This window comes from Nuphar pumila, chromosome 7 (assembly GCF_984573655.1).
Source record: "Nuphar pumila chromosome 7, dmNupPumi1.hap1.1, whole genome shotgun sequence".
NCBI classification, from domain to species: domain Eukaryota; kingdom Viridiplantae; phylum Streptophyta; class Magnoliopsida; order Nymphaeales; family Nymphaeaceae; genus Nuphar; species Nuphar pumila.
Window position 1 is genome coordinate 19,586,508 of NC_143255.1, and position 20,523 is coordinate 19,607,030.

A 20,523-nucleotide genomic window follows, 5' to 3' on the forward strand; every position below is an offset into this window, starting at 1 on the left:
GTAGTGGCTTTTGTCATTCCTGAAAGATGAAAGAACAAAGTTGCTATTAACTTATTGTTATCAGTATTTTAACATCATTATTATTATAATTTTGTTGCTATTATGTCAGTGAGTTTTAGGTGAGCTTGTGACTACAAAATTATTATATGGTTTCTACTATCTTCAATTTACTGATTCTCAGTCAAAGATATTTCACCAACTCTAAGGCTGTCAAGAGGTCCAACCCTGACAAGAGTTTGACCATGTAAGACCAGACATAGACCTGCTTCTGATTTGAAGCCCACTTGGAGGTGGAAATTGCTATAATTTCTTGCACCTATTTCTGTTATAAAACCACTGACAGGGACACAGTACCGGATGTGAATTTCACAATTTTTTTTTTAAATAGGATATGAAGACATAGATTTTTTTTAATTGTATAGTTGATTAAAATATTTTGGTATTGTAGTATATAAAACAACTTTATTACTGACAATATAACTAACAACTATTAGAAGTTATTAAAAAATAGATGATTCTCAAATGTGTCATTTGATGCATCCAAGTATCGTGTCATGCCCCTTGAATGGAGTATCCTTGTAACAGCCTATTTTTGAAAAAGAAAAGAGAAATGCCCAATTGGTAAGGAGTCAATAGTTCAGATTTGGGTTGGATATTTGATCAAAATCTGGGTCTGTAGTCAGATTCAGTAATGAAGATGACATCTGATTAGCTATTTAGGCGAACCAGGTCTGGATTTGTTAACAGATTATCTAACTAAATCCATATCCAACTTCAAATTGGATTAAGCCATATCTGATTATATAGGATTCGATAATGCCTACATTTGAACTGAATCCGACCCATTACCTTGTCTTTGGACCTTGATCCACCTATAGTGGATACCGTGGATTCACTCTACATGGGTAAAAGGTCCCAAGAATTCAGACCAATATTCAACACTAACCTGACCACTCAATGTGCCCATAGTCAGTTGTGCTACATCAATTTTATTTTGGAAAATTTCATTTAGGGGTCAACCTTTTTCCCCTAATTCCAAATAAGTTCACACTTTTCTGAGATTCCAAATATGGTCCAAACCTTTCCCCAAAACTGTTCAATAGGGACCTCAGGTGAACACCAATCATATCGAAAAACTTGAGTCATTTTTTTGTTTCTTGCATTGTCCCTGAAAACTGAAAAGTACTTAACCTAATAAAAAAGAAAAAGAAAAAGTAAACAGTGTGTTATAATTTGACATATGGTTTAACTTGAGTTAATGGCTTGTTTGGAATCTCGGCTACCGATCCCAAAACAGGCCCTAAAGGACAATAATAAATACAGGCCCTTGTTTGACAATTTTTGAAAAAAGTTTGGTCATATTTGAAACTTTAAAAACGTATGGCCATATTTGAAATCAAAGCAAAAGTTTGGCATGTAAATGAAATTTTCCCATTTTATTTTAGACTTGGTGATCATCAACAAACTTTGAAGGTACGCTATGAATCTTTGAAAATCTGAAAAGCTATCGGTATTTGTGTGAACTGTGTAGAAGTCTCATGGCATCATGATTCACTGTGAAGAAAAGGCAAAGGTGGGAAGGAGTAAAGAAAAATGGGATCCCTTTTCACTTGGACACAGATCAGTTAAGAAACAAACTTCCTTCTTGAATTTTTAGTCAAGTTCTCCCCCAGGATATTTACTCCTTGTGAGATGTCCTGCTTCTAATTTTAATTTGCTAAAGCGCCTGTACCAAGGATGGCTCGGCTGTTTGGAAAAAGAAATATTTCACCACTTCCAATCTTCTTTTCATCAAGATGTTTAAAAAGTTATACATTGCAATGTCCCTGAAAACTACCAAGCATGGTCACAAATGTTTACAGTTTTTTGAAACTCTTGCGATTTTATTTCTCTTTCAAAAAAAAAAATGAAGAAAATCTTGCAATTTTATTGGGAGATTTTCAAAAACCGATATACGATATATTCAAAATATCGCTTGTTTTGAAAATATCAAGTCTTTATCGTGACATTATTGCACTGTTAACATGACATTTATATATTTTTAATATTTTACACACACACATATATTTAAAATTTAGATATACCAATGTTTTTGGAGACTTTTTTGAGAAAAAAATAATTTATCGCACGATTTTCCTTTTCTAAAAAAATCCCAAGAAAAAGACTTGTGACTATGCTACAGGAGTCAAGACCAGACCATAAGGCAACAGTAAGGACTATGAAGTTTGAGCTGCCTTGTTAATTAGGCATTGCCTTATGTGTCTTGATCGCCCTAATGCCTTTTGATACGACACTTCAACACTTGGCATAGGTGAGAAGAAGGGAACTCTTTGCCTTTACTGTTTGATAGTCAAGCTAGGGTTGGACTGATTGAATTTGAGCCTGAGATCCATGGGTTATTTATCTTTTCTATAGCAACTTCCAAACTGTTTTATTTAACTTGAGGAAAAAGCAAAAGTTTTCATTCTGAAAATGACCCGCTAAGAAATGAGGGTGTTAACTTCGAATTAGAATCCTTTAGCTAGACTCTAAGAAATGACACCACAAATTAACTTCACTTTCATTAGAATAAAATTTCACAAAAAATGAAACCACAAGAAATGTTGTCCTAGTGAATATCAAGTTCTTAACAAGAGAAATCACATTCAATAGCCCATGAAAGTGCTACTCATCTGGTTGGGGGGCAGCTCATAACATCACCAAGTTAAAGGATGTCACCAGTTTGAAAGCAACAGCTTGTGTTTAGGGATGGCAGTGGACCGGGGGTAAACGAGGCCCCATCCCATTTGGACTGGGGGAAACGGGGATGAAAGTTAAAATCAAAACCTGTACGGGGATGGACTTATGCTTTCCCCTGCCCCGCCCCGTCTCCATAGGGATGGCAATGGACCGAGGGGAAACAAGGCCACATCCCGTTTGGACTGGGGGGAAACGGGGATGAAAGTTAAAATCAAAACCTGTGCGGGGATGGACACAGAGATGGACTTATGCTTTCCCCCGCCCTGCCCGTCCCCGTCCCCGCCTTGCCCTGCCCCACCCCGTCTCCATAGGGATGGCAATGGACCAAGGGGAAATGGGGCCCTGCCCCGCCTCACCCCGTTTGGACCAGGGATGGTGGATATGAAACGGGGATGGAGGCAAGGATGAAGGTTAAAATCAAAACTCGTGCGGGGATAGAGGGCAGGATTTTGAGACGGGGCGGAGGTGGAGAACTTGTCCCCCCACCCGTGCCCCCGTTCCACTGCCATCCCTACTTGTGTTTCTAGCTGCAAGGCACACCAAACTGGGTGTAGGAAAACCTAAGGTTTTATACTACATTTGCTGGGGATGAGCCACAGGTTGAACGACTATCTTTGACGGAAAAAAATCAGTGCTCTTTTTTTGTTATAAAAAAAACAAAAAAATGGATTTCCACATGCATAGTTGGAGCGGGCCATGGCTGTCAGACGGGCAGTGAGGATTCGATTTCCGCAGGCGCCACCCCTTGCAAAAGCCAAAGCCAAAGCGAGCATAGGCCTTGGGGCGTGGGTACTAGTCATGATGAAGTGTTATGCCCCCGGTACGGGGACTAAGTCTCTAAGCCCGGTGTAAACTATGGGAAAAACATTACTTAAGAACTCCGCATAGTTTTCAACAAAAGTCTCACCAAAACTGCCAGTCACATTTTTCATTAGATATGGGAGGTGGCTGCAAGTTTCTTTCAGAAATTGACCATTTAGTAGTACTCATGACAATATAAATATTGAGGCGTCCATTTTAAGGCACATGTGATTGACGTGTTCCATGTATTGTCCTATATAATGTACCAATTTATATATAGCCAATTCATTTTCAGAGTTACATGTATGTTTTTAGTTGAATAAGCTGTGGGATGGTATCTTGCTCTTTAAGGAAAACAATGTGATGGTTTTGGTTGTGCTGGTACGAAGGGGAGTAGCTAGGGTTTATGTGAGGATGGGGGGTGAAGGGGTGTAGCAAAAAAAATAGTTCAGGGGCAGCGCCCCCTAAATTTTTTTTTGAGATAAAATAAAAAATGGCTACAATTATTAATAAAAATCTATTTCATATGAACAAATCAAACTATTTGCTACAGTCTTTCTCAACCTCAACAGAAAGTTCTTAAACATTATCTAATGGCAATACATAACATTGGTGCGATAATTTGAAGTTCATAACAATGCATAAATTTTATTTATGACAAAATAAATCAAAATACAAAAGTACCAACTAAAATGGACCCCGACGGTGACTCACAACATAAAATTCATCTATAAGAGAATCTATAACTGAAGTCATAGCATATTCTCGTTCGATGTACAATATCATACAGTCAGCAAGAAAACCGTCATCCATTTTGTTATGAATTTTCGACTTCACATGCTTCATCACTGAAAATGCTCCGTCTGTAGTGTCCGTAGAAACTGGTAATGTCAATACAAGACAAAATAATCTAGTTAGCATGACATAACTTTCTGACCTTCCACTTGCAACCAACTTTTGATACAAATCAAATAGAGTAGGTACTTGAAATCGAGGACCAGAAACCACATCAATCTGAAAATGTTGTAACTCTGCTTTCAAGTAAAATATATCTTGCGGTGTAAAATTTTGAGGATAGAACTTCAATTCAAGCTTGCAAATATCAACTATATTAAAGGATTCAAATGAGTTTCTAGGATCCAATGTCGCACTGAGAGAGAGAAATTCGACTGATGTGTCATTAAATCTAGTATTTAACTCCACCAACAAGAAATCTATAGCTTTATTGAAAACATCAAAATGATAGTGATACTCAACTAAAAGATACTCACGACCACAGGATCGACCAACCATATATGAACCACTAAAGTCAGGTAGGCAAATATCATTTGTTAAACAAAATGATGTTACCTCTTGAAGGAATTCTTCCCAACCATCTTCTCTTAAAGCTTGAAGCACAGTCTTTGTAGTGTAGACAAATCTCATAGCAGTCAAAATATCTTGATTTTCTTCTGAAGGGCCTGACATAGAATATCAGTAATTGCAAATATTCGATTTATCAAATGCAAGACAAATACAAATTCGAAACTTGTAATGCAAGTGTATGCACCATCAACTTCAGCCTGAGATCTAACACTTGGAGAATTTTCAATTAGGCACTCAAATACTTTACATGTTGCAACATACATATCCATCAAGCTCTTTACAGATTCATAATGAGAACTCCAATGAGTAGCTCCAGTTCTATGCAAGTTCTCAATCTGATTAGGCCCACTTCCTGTCGACCGTTCTCCAGTTTCTAACAAATGCTCAATTTCTTTTCTATGTACAGCTTTCAACTCACCAATACACTTAGGCGAAGAAGTAATAATGTTAACAACATTATCCAAATGAGAAAAAAATTGTTAAATGTCACGAACATCCTTAGCTGCAGAAACCAATGTTAATTGCAAATGATGCGCAAAACAATGAACATAATATGCATAAGGACAATCCTTCAGAAATAAAGTTTGAAGCCCATTCCAAGCACCTCGCATATTACTAACATCATCGTACCATTGTCCTTGCATATTTTGAATTTGAAGGTTGTGACTACTAAAAATATCAGAAATTTGATTTTTCAGATTCAACGAGGTAGTATCACTAACACTTTTAATTGCAAAAAATCGTTCTCTTAAAATTCCCTCTTCATTGACAAACCTCGATACAATGCACATTTGTTCTCGTTTAGATGCATCTCGTGCTTCATCAACAAGGATACAATACGGTGTATCTCAAACTTTATTACAAATCATACCTTGTACTCAGTTTTCCATAATGTATAAAATCTCCCTCTAGATATATGGAGAAGTGTATGTGGCATTTCTTGGAGCATTAGCCAAAACAACTTTACCAACATCTGCATTCATTTTTCCAAAATAATCAACCAGTTCAATAAAATTTTCATGATTCAATGAAGGTAAAGATTCATCATGGCCCCTAAAAGTGCAACCTTGGAGTGCTAACTACTGAAGAGTTAACATTGAGGTTCTTACTCTCAAACAAGCTTTCTGACGTTCCTCTTGGGATACAACATTCATCACTTTGTCAATGTAATGACCATGTCTCATCAAAATCTCTGCATTTCTTACACATACATTATGATATGAAGAAGGTGAAGAACTTACATGGGTAAGAAAAGTACATTTTTCTCCTTGACTAACCGTCTTCCAATTATTAAACCCAACCGTTGTCAATGCTGAGAGATTCAAAGAAGGGCTATTATCAAGAAAAAGAAAGCAATAAAAACAATATGCTTTATCTTCTGTCGGAGAATACTCTAGCCAACGAAACTTATCATACCAATGTTCTTGACATCGATACACTTGTTTACCATATTGTCTACTTGGGTATTGTGCAAGTTTTGGTTGAAAAGGTTCTGCCCTCAAATAAGTCTGTCTAATTCGATCTATTTCATTAACAAGGTGATCACACATACGCTTTCTTTTACCCGAATCTCTTTCAATATAAAAATCAAATTCTGAAGTTGGATTCAGAGATGAAATATGCTCAGGTGATGAAGGAATGGTTGGAGTAGGACTTGGAGTTTTCTCGACTTGTCCATCTGATTGACTGTTTCAACTTACAGAAGTATTACTTTAACTGTTCAACATAACAATTATACATAAGTACAACAAATTAGATACAATTACTGATTGGTGATAAATAATAAAAAAATAATTAAATAACATCATGTTAAGGTAGTGAAAAAAACTAGAGAAAATCAAATATAAATTTTTCACCGAATCATATACAATTACTAATTGGTGATAAAATTATTAATCAAACACATAAACTATCAATAATCTACACAATTAATAATTATAATTCTACACAAGTACACCGAATTATATGCAGTTACTGATTGGTGATAAAATTATTAATCAAACACATAAACTATCAATAATCTACACAATTAATCATTACAATTCTACACAAGTACACCAAATCAGATACAATTACTGATTGGTGATAAAATTATTAATCAAACACATAAACTATCAATAATCTACATAATTAATCATTACAATTCTACACAAGTACACCGAATCAGATACAATTACTGATTGATGATAAATGACAGAAAAATACCAATATAACACTATAAGTCTATACCAATTAACAAATTAACACTATAACAATTAACATTTAACAACTATAACAAACTAATAATCATGCATAGGGTATGGATCAGGACAAATAACAACAATAAATTTGTAAATTGCAACTAGATAAGAGTTAAGCATATACTTACAAGTCACTAGGAGAGTAACTAGATAAGAATTAGCACCACTGAAACAATATTCACTAATTCACAACCTTCAAATATATCTTCTTGTCCTTCAAATAAATTCACTGATTCACAACCTTCTCCTACTGTCTAAAGATAATTAATTTGGATATTAGAATATTAAAACACAAGTTAGAAGTCAGGATTTTTCTATAATTCTATATAATTTGAGTAGATAAAGTAGATAATTGATTCTATAATTCAAAAATTAGGACTTATTCTAAAATTAAGAAGTCACTGATTCACAACCTTCTCCTAGCTTTGTTCCAACTAAAATGAGTAGATAAAGTAGAATTATTGCACCAAAAAATATAAATTACCATCAACAATCAACATTCATCTTTCACTTTAATTTAATTTGTGAGTTAAACAATTAACATGAGATAAAAGACTGAGAGACATCTGCATATATGTATATAATATATACATAGGAATATATGCATATGAGCTCATTTAGGAACAAAAAATAGGATTTATCTCCAAAATGGGTAAATTGTTTTTTATTTTAAATAAAATTCGATAAAAAATAAATGCAGTGAATTGTTTCAGGTCAGGATCAACCCTACTTCGGAGTTGATTTGATTAAATCCACTCTGATCCACCTATAATTTGATTAAATCAAACTAGCACATATTTGATTAGTCAAATTACCCAAAAGATTGATGTCTCATCATCGTGCTCGGCCGGTGTCTCATCATCTCGCTCTCTCAGGAGCACGGCAGCAGCGCCGGAGTCTTGGAGGAGAAGCTCGACCATCATTAGAGAAGAAGCTGGGCGGCTTGGCAACGTTGAATCGGTCGTCGGGAATAAGGGGATTTGGGAAAGATGAGGGCAAGGGCTAGGTCACTCAAAATCAAGATCGAAGAAGAAGAGGGGCTGAGGGGTAATAAGTTAAACGAGTCGGATGCAGCACGGGCGGGTGCCCGCCCTCGCCAGGTGCTGAATCCGAGGGCTGGGCTAGGACTGGGCTTAATTTTTTTTTTTTAACTGGGCCAGAGCCCAGTCCTGTCCACCCACACACACATACACACTAGCTCCGCCTTTGCTGGTACAACTAGAAGATGCACGGGAAATTGATTCCTACCATGGCCGATTGGTCTAAGTTTGTGATGCACGGGAAATTGATTCCTACCATGGCCGATTGGTCTAAGTTTGTGATTAATGTACATATAAGCACCAAACATACAACAAATTTATATTAGCGGCCTCAGGTTTCAAATATTTAACATAAGTCACTCAGCTATTTAAGAGTTTAATAGTATGATTGCCGGGAGTTACGTTCTATTCACCTAACTCTAGCTAACTCTTTTTTTTTTCCGATTCCATGACATAGCTGGGGGAATTAAGGGCCTTCGTTAATCTTACAACCGTTATTGAACCATTTAAATACCAATAGGTTTCGAACTTCATCACATGGTGACATGAGGAACTGCTCCTACTAGACGAGTCAGAAACCCTCCCGCACTCCTCTTGATATCTTAAAAATTGTAGTTTTATATTTTCATTTGGAAAGAATAAGATGGTGCCCGCGTGGTTGGTAGGAGCTGTCAGTACAGTCTCCCTGTAGTGGGACGTTGCAGGCTCAAAAACCCAATGGTACGTTGAATAATGACTGGTGGACACCCAACTTGCCTTTCAAAAACAAAAAAAATAAGATGGTGATTGAGAGAATGAAGATGGCAGCTTTGGTGGTTCTCGAAAAAGTTGGTAGATTAAGACTGGTTATTTGGCTCTCACTTTTACATGCCCGAGGGCATGCTCACACACACACACACACACACACATACACACACATACACAGAGAGAGAGAGAGAGAGAGAGAGAGAGAGAACATTCAACATTACCAAAATACATCCAACAAAATATTGGATGAGAGAGAAACATAAGAGTAAGACAACCACCATCTAGATGGTGACAATGCACAGTTCAGAGTACAAGTAGATCCAACCCCCCATCTCTACTGTGTAATTTAAGAGCCAGATACACATCAGACATAACCCGCTGACGTAGCCTTCCAAAATCGAATTTGATGCCCCTAAAAAAGATATTGTTTCATTCAGTCCAGATCACCCACCATGCTGAAAACAACCATACCCGCCACAATAATCTCCATTTTTTTTTTGTAAAATCATGGGACCAAGCAAGAGGTCCCGAATAACAGAACTCGAACGAGTTTGAACAGACGGTGCACCCCAAGTTTGAAAAAATAGGTCTAGAACCACCGGGCAAAACCAAAATAGGTGAGTCGTATCCTCTACTGCCTTCTCGCAAAGAACACACATGTTGGGAAATTGAAGCCCCCGTTTCCTGACATTAATATGGGTTTGAACACGATCCAGAACCACTAGCCACGCCAAAGCTTTTGCCCTCAGAGTGGGCCCTTACCCCATATACAATCAGTGCAAAACAAGTCCATCCCGGATGGCAACAAGGAATGATAAACTTGCTTAATGGAGAACCCAAGGTTGTTAAATGCGATTAGGTGAAGCGAGGCGTTGAAGCGTAAGCTTCATGATCAAGAGAGTAGGTCTCAATTCCGGTCGTGGAGAGAAGAAGTCCCCCCACCCCTCGCCGAAAACCTCGTCAGAGGGTATCAACTCTGCTTCCCGACGGGTTTGTGACTCTGTGCAGGTTACAACAACGATCGGAAGAACTCAGTCCGTTAAATTCGCTGGAAGCTTTTATTTTTTTTCCGATGAGTAAATCCAATTTCAGAACACGAAGAGAAGAAATTCCACTGTAAATCTCGCCAGAATATCCTCCTCTGCTCATTGTGTAATTGTTTTCAGTTTTAGCCACATATCAAAGGAGGCACCAACGCTTCAGGTACTGAGTGTGCGCCTCAGTACTTTGAGCTTGCACCTCATCTGTGAGGCGTACGCTTCAAGTACTGAGGCGTACGCCTCTCACAACACTGGGAGAACCTATCTCTGCTCGCCATGGCCCAGTGAAGCCACGAGCGGCCATGACCAGGCCTAAGATCCCTGTCACTAAATGAGCGAAGTGTCTTCCACCACTCCAACCAGAGGGACGAATGACACACTGAACTGGGCGTCGAAAGAAGGGAGTCAGGTAGACTACCATATTTTGCCTAACAAACATAGCCCAAGGAGATGGAGATGTGGAAGCGACCCAGGCCCACTTTAAGACTAAAATGATGCTCCTCTTTCTCAGAGCTGGAATCTCCAAGCCACCTCGCTGCCTCGGGAGAACGATCTGCTGCCAAGAAACAAGCGGAAACTTTTTTGTGAGACGCATTCCCAGACCAAAGAAAGTACGAAAGCAAACGGTTAATCGTCTGTTCTACTGTCGTCGGTATAATGGACATGCTCATACGAAAATCTGGTAATCTGGCCAAAACATGGCGAATTAGCGTCAATCATCCCGCAAAAGATAAATAACGAGCCTTCCAAGACTGCAATCTCCCTTGCACCCACTCTATAGTAGCCATCCAAGATGAAGTTCTCGACGGCTGTAGTGAGTGCAACGATAGACCCAAGAAATTAACAGGAAGGTCTGATATCGGGTAGTTGAAGATCCTTACAGCAACCGATTGGAGGAGAGGGTCAGCATTGAGTAAGACCAGAGCACACTTACTCTCGTTCAGGCGAAGGCCTGAAACTGTAGCGAATACTTTAATAATGAAGCACAACCTAGACATTTGATTAACATTCGTATAGCCAAATATTATAGTATCATCTGCATATTGAATTATGTGACCAATAAAACCAGGAATGCCCAACGAATTCAAGAAGCCTGTTTGTTCTGCCCTTTTCATGAGAATAGGTAAACCCTTTGCCGCGATATTAAAAAGGATGGGGGCTAGGGGACAACCCTGTCGCACACCTCTAGCCAACTTGAATTCTTCCCCTCTTAGACCGCTGATGCAAACCGACGACACAGATTTCGTGACCAGCTCCTTAACCCATGCAATAAACCGGTTGCCGAACCCCATATTAGTTAGAGATTCAAACAGAAAATTCCATGCCAGACTATCATAAGCCTTGTGAAAATCCAATTTTAACAAGAAGTACAGTGCTCCAATCCACTGTAAAGAGTGAAGAAGCTCAGTTGCACAAATAAAAGACCCTTGCACACTTCGATTTGGAATAAAAGCTCCCTGATTCGTAGAGAAGGCATCCTTGCATTACGATAGAATTCATCGAACAAGTGTAGCAGGTCAACTTTAATAATTGGCCAAAAAGCTTTGAAGAAGTCTACGTGAAAACCATCAAGGTCTGGAGCCTTCCATCATGAGAGGTCGCTAATAGCATTAGAAATCTCAGCTTCGGTGAATCGAGCCTGCAGAGGAATAGATTGGTTTGCCGCCAACCGCTTATAACCCATATTGCCGATGACCCCCTCAACGCCTACGTCAGCCGAATACAGCCTGAAAAAATAAGAAGTAATAGTTGGCAGGCAATTTTGCTGACCAAACTGGCATCCTTTGATCTCGATCGAGAGAAACAAATTCTTACTGTACTTATTTGATGCGTTCATTTGAAAAAATCGTGTATTATTATCGCCATTAGCCAACCATACGACTCTGGCCCTCAACTTCCATCTAAGCTCATCTCGCGATTCTGCAACGAGGGTAGAGAAGACAACGATACACTCCTATAATTGAAGCACTTGACCCTCCGACACACCAACAAGATCGACCTGACGTTGTGCCAAAGAGAAGAGCTCAGCTTCCCACTGGCCAATGAACATAAACTTGTTCAGGTTATTAAAGCTGAGCCATTCCTTAATACGTTGCCGAAGACGAAGAAGCTTTACATAGATGCTGATGGCCGCCCAAGATCCTGTAACAGGTTGAGCCCACGATTATCCAACCAGCTGCTGAAAGTCTGGCACACGAAGCCACCACTCCTCAAAGAAGAACCTGCGACACGCTTTAAAGCCTGTGCCACAAGAAACAATCAGTTGTCCATGATCGGACATGGTCCGCGGCAACAGACATGCAATGACATCCGAAACTGCATGAAATAGATTTAGTGAGAGAAATACACGATCAAGTATCCGCAAGCAAGGTCGAGACCTCATATTTGACCACGAGAATTGTTTCCCCACATGAGGTACCAAGTAAAGCTGGTTTCGCCGAACAAACTCCTAAGAGAGAGATAGGTTAACTGGAGGGACCACTAGCTATTTTGCTTACAAATAAGACAGGTGTTGGGTCACGTGTTTGCATTTTATAATTGCAGTGTAAAACAGCATTTTACCTGAGCAGCTCTTCATTGAGACTGTGCCCATTTATTGATATCAAACACTCCCATACTTAACCCTCAACCCCCACGCAGTTGGGCATTCAATACCGGACCCCCTAATGCAGCTACCCTTGTGCAACTGTAGCGGTCCAGAACATAGGCAAATTTGTACATGTTATATCACAAAGGATACACTTCAATCTCATGATCACAAATATAATAGTGCATTCCATACTCTCTCTCTCTCTAATTAAGTTGTCAGCATCCATGGTCTTCGGTTGATATTCAAGTTGTGGTTTTTAATTCAACAGTTTAGGTTGACATTAATTATTAAATTGATTAATGTTAGGCAACCAGTATGCACGGTGTAGAACACAGCAACGTTATCACAATCAGTTTCTGCACCGAAAAAGATTCAGTAAACTAGCTTGAGCCAGATCAAATCGTATCAGCTTGAATCGGTATACTCAAAAAACTGATTTTAAAGAATCTCATAGTTACAGGCCGGAAGTGCCTTCCTAGGATGGGAAGTGCGCTTCGGAAGCGGCAAGTGCCATGCTTCTCCTGTAGAGGAACTCACTTTTCAATTCGCTCTTATTCTTCTGCATCCTTTTTGTTTCCCACTCAATTCCTCTTCATCTTCGCCTTGTTTCCTTCTTGTTGTGTTTTTCATGTTAATATTTATGTTTTTTTTTTTCACTCCTTATCTCCCCCTTGCTTCTTCTTTGCTTCTTCTTTGTTTCTTATGTTTTTCATGTTAATTTTTTATTTATTTTTTTGCCTTTCCCTCGTTTCTCACTCATTTCCTTCATTTTGTATTTTTGCTTCTCACCTGCTTTCTCAATTGCTTTCAAAAACGAATCCCGCTTAATACTTTAACACTCGCTTCCCCTATTCCGCTTTCAGCATCGCATCCTGCATCCATTTTGCTCCTTGGTAACAATGAAAAAAAGTTAGAAAAATAATCTAAAATGAAGAAAATGCAAAAATGAAGTAAACGATGACCTAAATGGTCCAATCAAATTTCAAAATATGCAGTTAATGCATAAAATTCAATTTGATTTGATTTTGATAACAATGGGACACAACCATGACTCAACTTTAATAAGTTTCTTTGCATATACTATTTTGATGAGAGAGAGAGACACTAATCAAAGATATCAACATTACGACAGGTTCAACCGGCAAACAAAACACACAGGACCCAGACGGACAAAGAACACATAAGCCAAAAAAGAGAGCACAAAATATAAATCAAAAGCAGAGAGAGAGAGAGAGAGAGAGAGAGAGAGAGAGAGATTGCCAATCAACCTTATTAACCATATAAAAGTAGCGGTTGATGTTTCACAAGTTCTGCAGTACATTATATTTTGTGCCTCTACATAAATGCAAGCGACATCAATCTTTAGTTTAAATGGTCAGCTGCATAAACCACGGGCTAATCCAACACGCGATCTTGTCGATGGTGCAGTCGCTTGTAAGATGAAAAAAGAAATGTGATATCAATTTGAGTCAAATTTAATAATGCTTTTGGTTAGTTGGTCAGTTTCTTTCGTTTTTAATGCTGAAAGAGAAAGCACTTGATCCAGCAGAATAGATAAAAAAAATCAAACTTTGTGCATATTAAACAAGTCCACAACGTACATTTTAAAAGTGCAAACTTCTTGCTATTTTTTAACATTTCCTACACAATAACACCCCTCTTATTTTCAAGGTTGTGAAAGGCATATATATATATATATATGTATATATGTACATTCCTGGAACCGAGGAAAAACTCACTCCCACACAAGCAAACAACCCAGGCAGAATTCTTATAAATAGGGGTTCATCCTTATAGTCTAAAAAATCTTTTGTCTGAGTGCTAGCCCTAAAGAGAACGTCTAACCTAGCCCTACCTTTATTGTGACCCTCTCTCTGCTCGATTCCTAAATTGGCATACTTACTCGAAGGTGTTGTTGAAGCTACTACAAAAATTATCGAACCTACGCGAAAGGAAGCCCCAGAAGAGCCAAACAGACTCTCAAGTTAAAAAAAAAAAATACTTTTCAAATCTTTTTACCTATTTTTTTTTTAAATTTTATATAGTTAGATCATCAAATATTTATGTGTTTTATCTTTATTTGCATGTCTGAATCTGTGGTGGTGAGCTTCAATCCATGGAGATCGAAAACTTGCCTTTGCTTTATCTTTTTCTCAAAAAAAAAAGATGGCCTTCAAAAAGATTTTGCAATTTCGAGTAAGTCTAATCTTCCTCCCCAACAAAAATTTTATCAACATTGGCATATATTTCAAAGTTGTAGAATGCACAGTCAATTCATCATCACACACTCACTACAACAGAGCAGTAGATTAGCGACGACCACCTTTCGTCGCTAATCCGTCGCTAATCCGTCGCTAACCATGTTAGCGACGGATTAGCGACAACGCGGCGACAGTATGCTTACGTCGCGAATATTTCGACGCTAACTGGCGACGGAATTATTCCGTCGCCAAGTCCGTCGCTAATTGCGACGGAATAACGAGCGCTATATTCCGTCGCCAATCCGCCGGTACTAAACGGCGACCACGGCGTGGCGACGGATTTAATTCCGTCGCTAAGCCGTCGCTAGATTAATATGAATAGCGACGGAATCATCCGTCGCTAATCCGTCGCAAAAACGAAAAAAAATCAAAAAAAATTTATTTAAAAATTAATTACGGAGAACTGTACAATTTATATTTCCTGTACAATTTATATTTCCTGTAAATAAAAAACAAACCACACAAAAAAATTCATATAACAAGTATCTATAATAATTAATCGTTCCACCTTAAAACTAAAAAGTTTAATTATTTACAATTCAACAATTACAATTAGGAAAAATAAAAAAAATAGAACTTCTTCAACACAGTCCTCTAATCATCGCCAAGATTTTGTGCGTCTTCTTGTTCATTGTCTTTATCTGTCCCTTCAGCTCCACTACCCTGATTATCGCTAGCAGCCTACACAAGAAAAGAACAGTCAGTATTGATAAACAAAATATAATGAAATAAATTACACACTATATGTGATTCTATCATGTGCTCATGTGTGATCTAAGGCAATAAAAAAACTCTATATGTGATTCTATCATGCTCATATGTGTGCTAAGGCAGTCAAAAAATTGAATATGTGATTATAGCATGTTCATATGTGTTCTAAGGCATATAAAAAAACTCTATATGTGATTCTACCATGCTCAGATGTGCTTTAAGGCAAGCAAAAAACTATATATGTGATTCGATCATGCTCGTATGTGTGCTAAGGCAGTAAAAAAATTGAATATGTGAATATAGCATGCTCATATGTGCTCTAAGGCAGGCAAAGCCAAAAATTTTATATGTGATTCTATCATAAATGATATATACCATGTTCATATGTGTTCTAAGGCAGTTAAAAAACTCTATATGTTATTATAGCATGTTCATATGTGTGCTAAGGCAGTCAAAAAACAGAATATGTGATTATAATATGCTCATATGTGTTCTTAGGCAGTAAAAAAACTGAATATGTGATTATAGCATGCTTATGTGTTCTAATGCAATCAAAAAAACTTTATATGTGATTCTATCATGCTCATATGTGCTCTAAGACAGACAAAAAGTTAAATATATATATATGTGATTCTATCATGCTCATATGTGTGCTAAGGCAGTAAAAAAATTGAATATGTGATTATAGCATGTTCATATGTGTTCTAAGGCATCTAGAAAAACTCTATATGTGATTCTACCATGCTCAGATGTGCTTTAAGATAGTCAAAAAAACTATATATGTGATTATACCTGAGAGGGACCTGGAATCGAAGATCCCCTATCCTGAACAGCGGCCTTGATCTCATTTCGGAGAAAGGGGGCGACGGTGTATTGGAAGTAGTTATTCAGTGATTCATTAATGATCTCGCGTACATCATCACCGGAAAGAATAGTCGGCTGCTTGGAGCTTATGTCGGCGCAAGAAGTTGGTGAGCCGTAACTGGAAGAACCAATAACTGGTGAAGTGTTCATATTACTCCCAAACCCGAACACGCGACCTTTTTTGGGTTCACCTGCTGCAGTCACCCATGCTGTAGGATCAAATGATGGATGCTGAGTAGCGTCTTCACCATATCGCTCTACCATTTGTTGCTCATATGCCTCCTACAAAATAATGTTTAAAGTATTCATTAATAATTAATGATAACATTATGATGACTTGCATATATATTGCAATGATTATTAATAGAATTAATACATACCGTTGTCGTTCTCGCCTTCTCTGATACGAAGACTCCCGTGGTCTTCCGTTTATGTGTTTCTACAAACACATCCTTATATGGTACACTGCCTCCTTTTTCTGCTTCCTGCGAAGTTAAATGACAAAAGATTTAGTACACAAATTTGCAACTATACTTATAAAATTAATATTATATATTGATGAGTTACCATTTTCTTTAGGTGGCTCCCAAATGTCTTAGATCCACCTGTGTGTAGATGGGCTTCGGGCATCTTCGATCGATTTTGTGAAGCCTTCGCAGAGCGATTTTTAAATGCATCTCCCGCCCACATATCGCACATTTCATCCCAGTAATCTCTCCTGATAGTAATAGGACCATGGCCCTTCCACAGTAATGGATCATCTACTACGCCAGATGCTTTTTTTGCTGCAGTCTTCATAGTGTGCAGCATGTCTGCAAATCGATTGGCAGCCACCTTCTGCCACACCTTCCTTGCATCATTTTCTTCCACCGTAGTTGCAAAGCGATTCGAAGCCTACAAATATTTTCAGAAAGTTAGTAGACATTGCTTAAATAAATTAAATATGAAACACATTAACTATGAGGAACAACTGTATACCATGAATGAGGACCACAATCTGTCTAATACCTCCTTTGGGTACTCTTTCCATTGAGCAACTGGTCCTGGTAGATGTTGAAGAAGTGAATTCCTAATCTCCCGTACTACTTCTTGTGGCTCAAACCTCGTGCTGCACATGAATTGTTACACAGTAAATATCAATATAAAATATTTAAAAGATATGCAATAATTGAAAACAAAATACTTACGGTCGATTATCGATATACACTATTCGAATGAGTCTTCTTGTGCCAGCCTGTGAAGACCCTGTTTCCTGTGTTGGCTGTTGACTTGTGCGATCAACTGGTGTAGGTGGGTCGTATACAGGCGCAACATCATCTGTAAAAAAATACACACCAAGTTCTCAGAATGTGCATTTGAACTAATCAAGCATCTAATTAGTTATATGATATACCTATCACAGGAGCCCGTGAAGATGAAGGTTGAGCCTGGCTACTACTGGATGAGCGACCACTATAACCTCCACGAACCATATTCTAACAAATAACATATGTCATACAATACATTCAAATAATTCACATCAAGTATTACAATGCATTCAAGTCATTCACATCAAGCATTGCAATGCATTCAAATAATTCAAATCATTGACATCAAGTATTGCACTAATTCAAATCATTCGTTAATTGCATAAATTATAATACATTCAGATAAATTACAATGCATTCGAATCATTCGTATCAAGTATTACAATACATTGAAATAAAATTTTTAATCATTCACACCAAGTATTGCAATACAACTCACATCAAGTATTACAATGCATTTAAATAGAGGTTTGTAGTATAAGATTTTTTTCACTAGCTTGAGAATTCTTCCTCGTCACTAGTTTGACTTTCTTCTTCTTCTTCTTCTTCTTCTTCTTCTTCTTCTTCTTCTTCTTCTTCTTCATTGTTTGCCCATCCACTTGGTACATCATTTGGATCACATTCCTCTATGAATGTTTCATCAGCCAATGGAGATATGACATGCATATCATGCGCAACATCGTGACCATAAGCGAAATCACAGACATCATCTGATTGATAGTAATCACTGTCTTCAGCTAACTCATCTTCTTGTAACTGATCATACTCGGGGTATAGTTTGGATTTCACCTTGCAAACTGCCCACCATTCATTTCTATCTGACTTTTTTATACTCGGATATGAAGTATAATAAACTTGTTGAGCTTGCGAGGCTAATATGAATGGTTCATATGTTCCAAACCTGGATTTATGATTCACCTCCACAATGCCTGAAGCTTTGTCGAGTCTTGTTGCAGTTGGATCAAACCAATGACACTTGAATACCGTAACCCTGTTATTCATGCCTAAGTAAGTCAACTCCATTATTTCCTCTATAACACCGTAGTAATCATGTTCATTTTCACCGTAGCTGCTACCCTTGACACACACGCCACTATTTATCGTTGATTTGTTTATACCGTAGTCTTTTGTATGGAATCGATAACCATTTACGATATACCCGTTGTAGCATTGCACAACTTTGGTCGGACCATTTTCTAAATCACATATTCCTTGATCTTTAACATCACCATGGCGAACCTACGCACAGACATAAACAATTATTGTGATCACGATCAATTAAGTAACTTAGTGTTGTTTATAAGTACAAAATTTATGTTAGCTTCTTTACCAACTGTTTCAACCACTCCACAAACTTAGTTTCACGTTCTTTTTGTACTTCTGCATTAGTGAGATGTGAAACTTTGCTTTGCAACTCCAGATCAAATCGTCTGCAAACCACAAATACTTATATTACCGAGCCATGTATCCACATATAGAACATAAAAGGATTTATAATTGAGTTGCATATACATATACTTACTCGATGTATGGGTCGATCGCTGAACAATTAAAAAGAATATAGATGTGTGCTGCATCTTGCTCTCGATCTGTCAATAGCCTTGATCGGCAACTACCAAATGCATGCCCAAGTCGTTGAAATATCGACAGCTTGTCAGCTACAGTTACTTGTTCTCCATCATCGTTACGGGGCGGGCATGTGTAACGTGTTGAAATATGAGGTTCGAAGTACATAGATGAGAAATTTGAAATCTCTTCTAAAGTGTACGCCTCACAAATAGAGCCTTCTACTCTTGCTTTATTACGAACCTTTTTTTTTAGGTCGAACATGCATCTGACAAGAATATACATTTCAAATTTTAAATATCTGTCATTAAAGAGACAAATATAAAAAAATATATACCTTTCAAATGGGTACATCCATCGATATTGCACAGGGCCACCAACCCTTAGTTCATATGGCAGATGTATGATCAAATGTTCCATAACATCGAAAAATGCTGGCGTAAATATCTTTTCTAACAGACAAACAGTGGTGATGACAGAGTCCTCGAGATTCTTTACATCTGATACAATGACCTCCGATGCGCACAATGTTCTGAAAAATCCGCTCAACTCAGACAATACCCCCCATATAGGTTTGTCTAACATATCATGGAATGCTAGGGGTATCAATCGTTGCATAAAGATATGACAATCATGGCTCTTCAACCCATATAACTGTCCATCGTCAATCTTCACAGCCCGAGCAATGTTAGAGACATATCCATCTGGAAATCTCAGTTGTCTCAACCATTGACATACATGTTTTATTTGATCAGGTCCGAGCACGTACTTCGCCTTTGGTTTCAGTACTTTGCCATTATACTCTTTGAGTTCCAATTCTGGTCTTTTACATATTAATTTTAAATCCATACGGGCCTTCGGATTATCCTTCGTTTTTCCTTTAATATTCATTACTGTATTGAACACATTATCAAACACATTTTTCTCTACATGCATCACATCCAAATTATGTCGTATCAATAGGGTCGGCCAATACGGTAGTTCCCAAAAAATAGATTTTTTCGTCCAATTGTGTTCCTTCCCAAATCCACGGAAGGGTGTAGGACTGCGGGCATCTGTTAATACATCTGGAAAGTATCGCAATCTTCTTAAAATCTCTATGCCAGACAATCTTGAGGATGGACCTTCCATTTCAGTTGTGCCTGCTGTAAATGCATTCTTTTGACGTCGGAACGGATGATCGCTGGGTAGAAATCGACGATGGCAATCAAACCAGCAAGGCTTCCTTCCATGCCTCAATCTAAAAGCTTTG

At 38.0% G+C, this 20,523-nt stretch overlaps 1 protein-coding gene across 1 annotated transcript; it reads right to left on the reverse strand.

The window, feature by feature from the left end:
• Positions 1-15,252: 15,252 nt before the first annotated feature.
• LOC149831407 (uncharacterized) lies at positions 15,253-16,582 on the reverse strand. Its single transcript, XM_090012053.1, has 2 exons — positions 16,327-16,582; positions 15,253-15,504 (listed from the first exon to the last, which is right to left on the reverse strand). Exons 1-2 carry the CDS (start codon positions 16,546-16,548, stop codon positions 15,418-15,420), a joined length of 309 nt encoding a protein of 102 aa, XP_089868179.1. The 5' UTR covers positions 16,549-16,582; the 3' UTR covers positions 15,253-15,417.
• Positions 16,583-20,523: the final 3,941 nt, after the last annotated feature.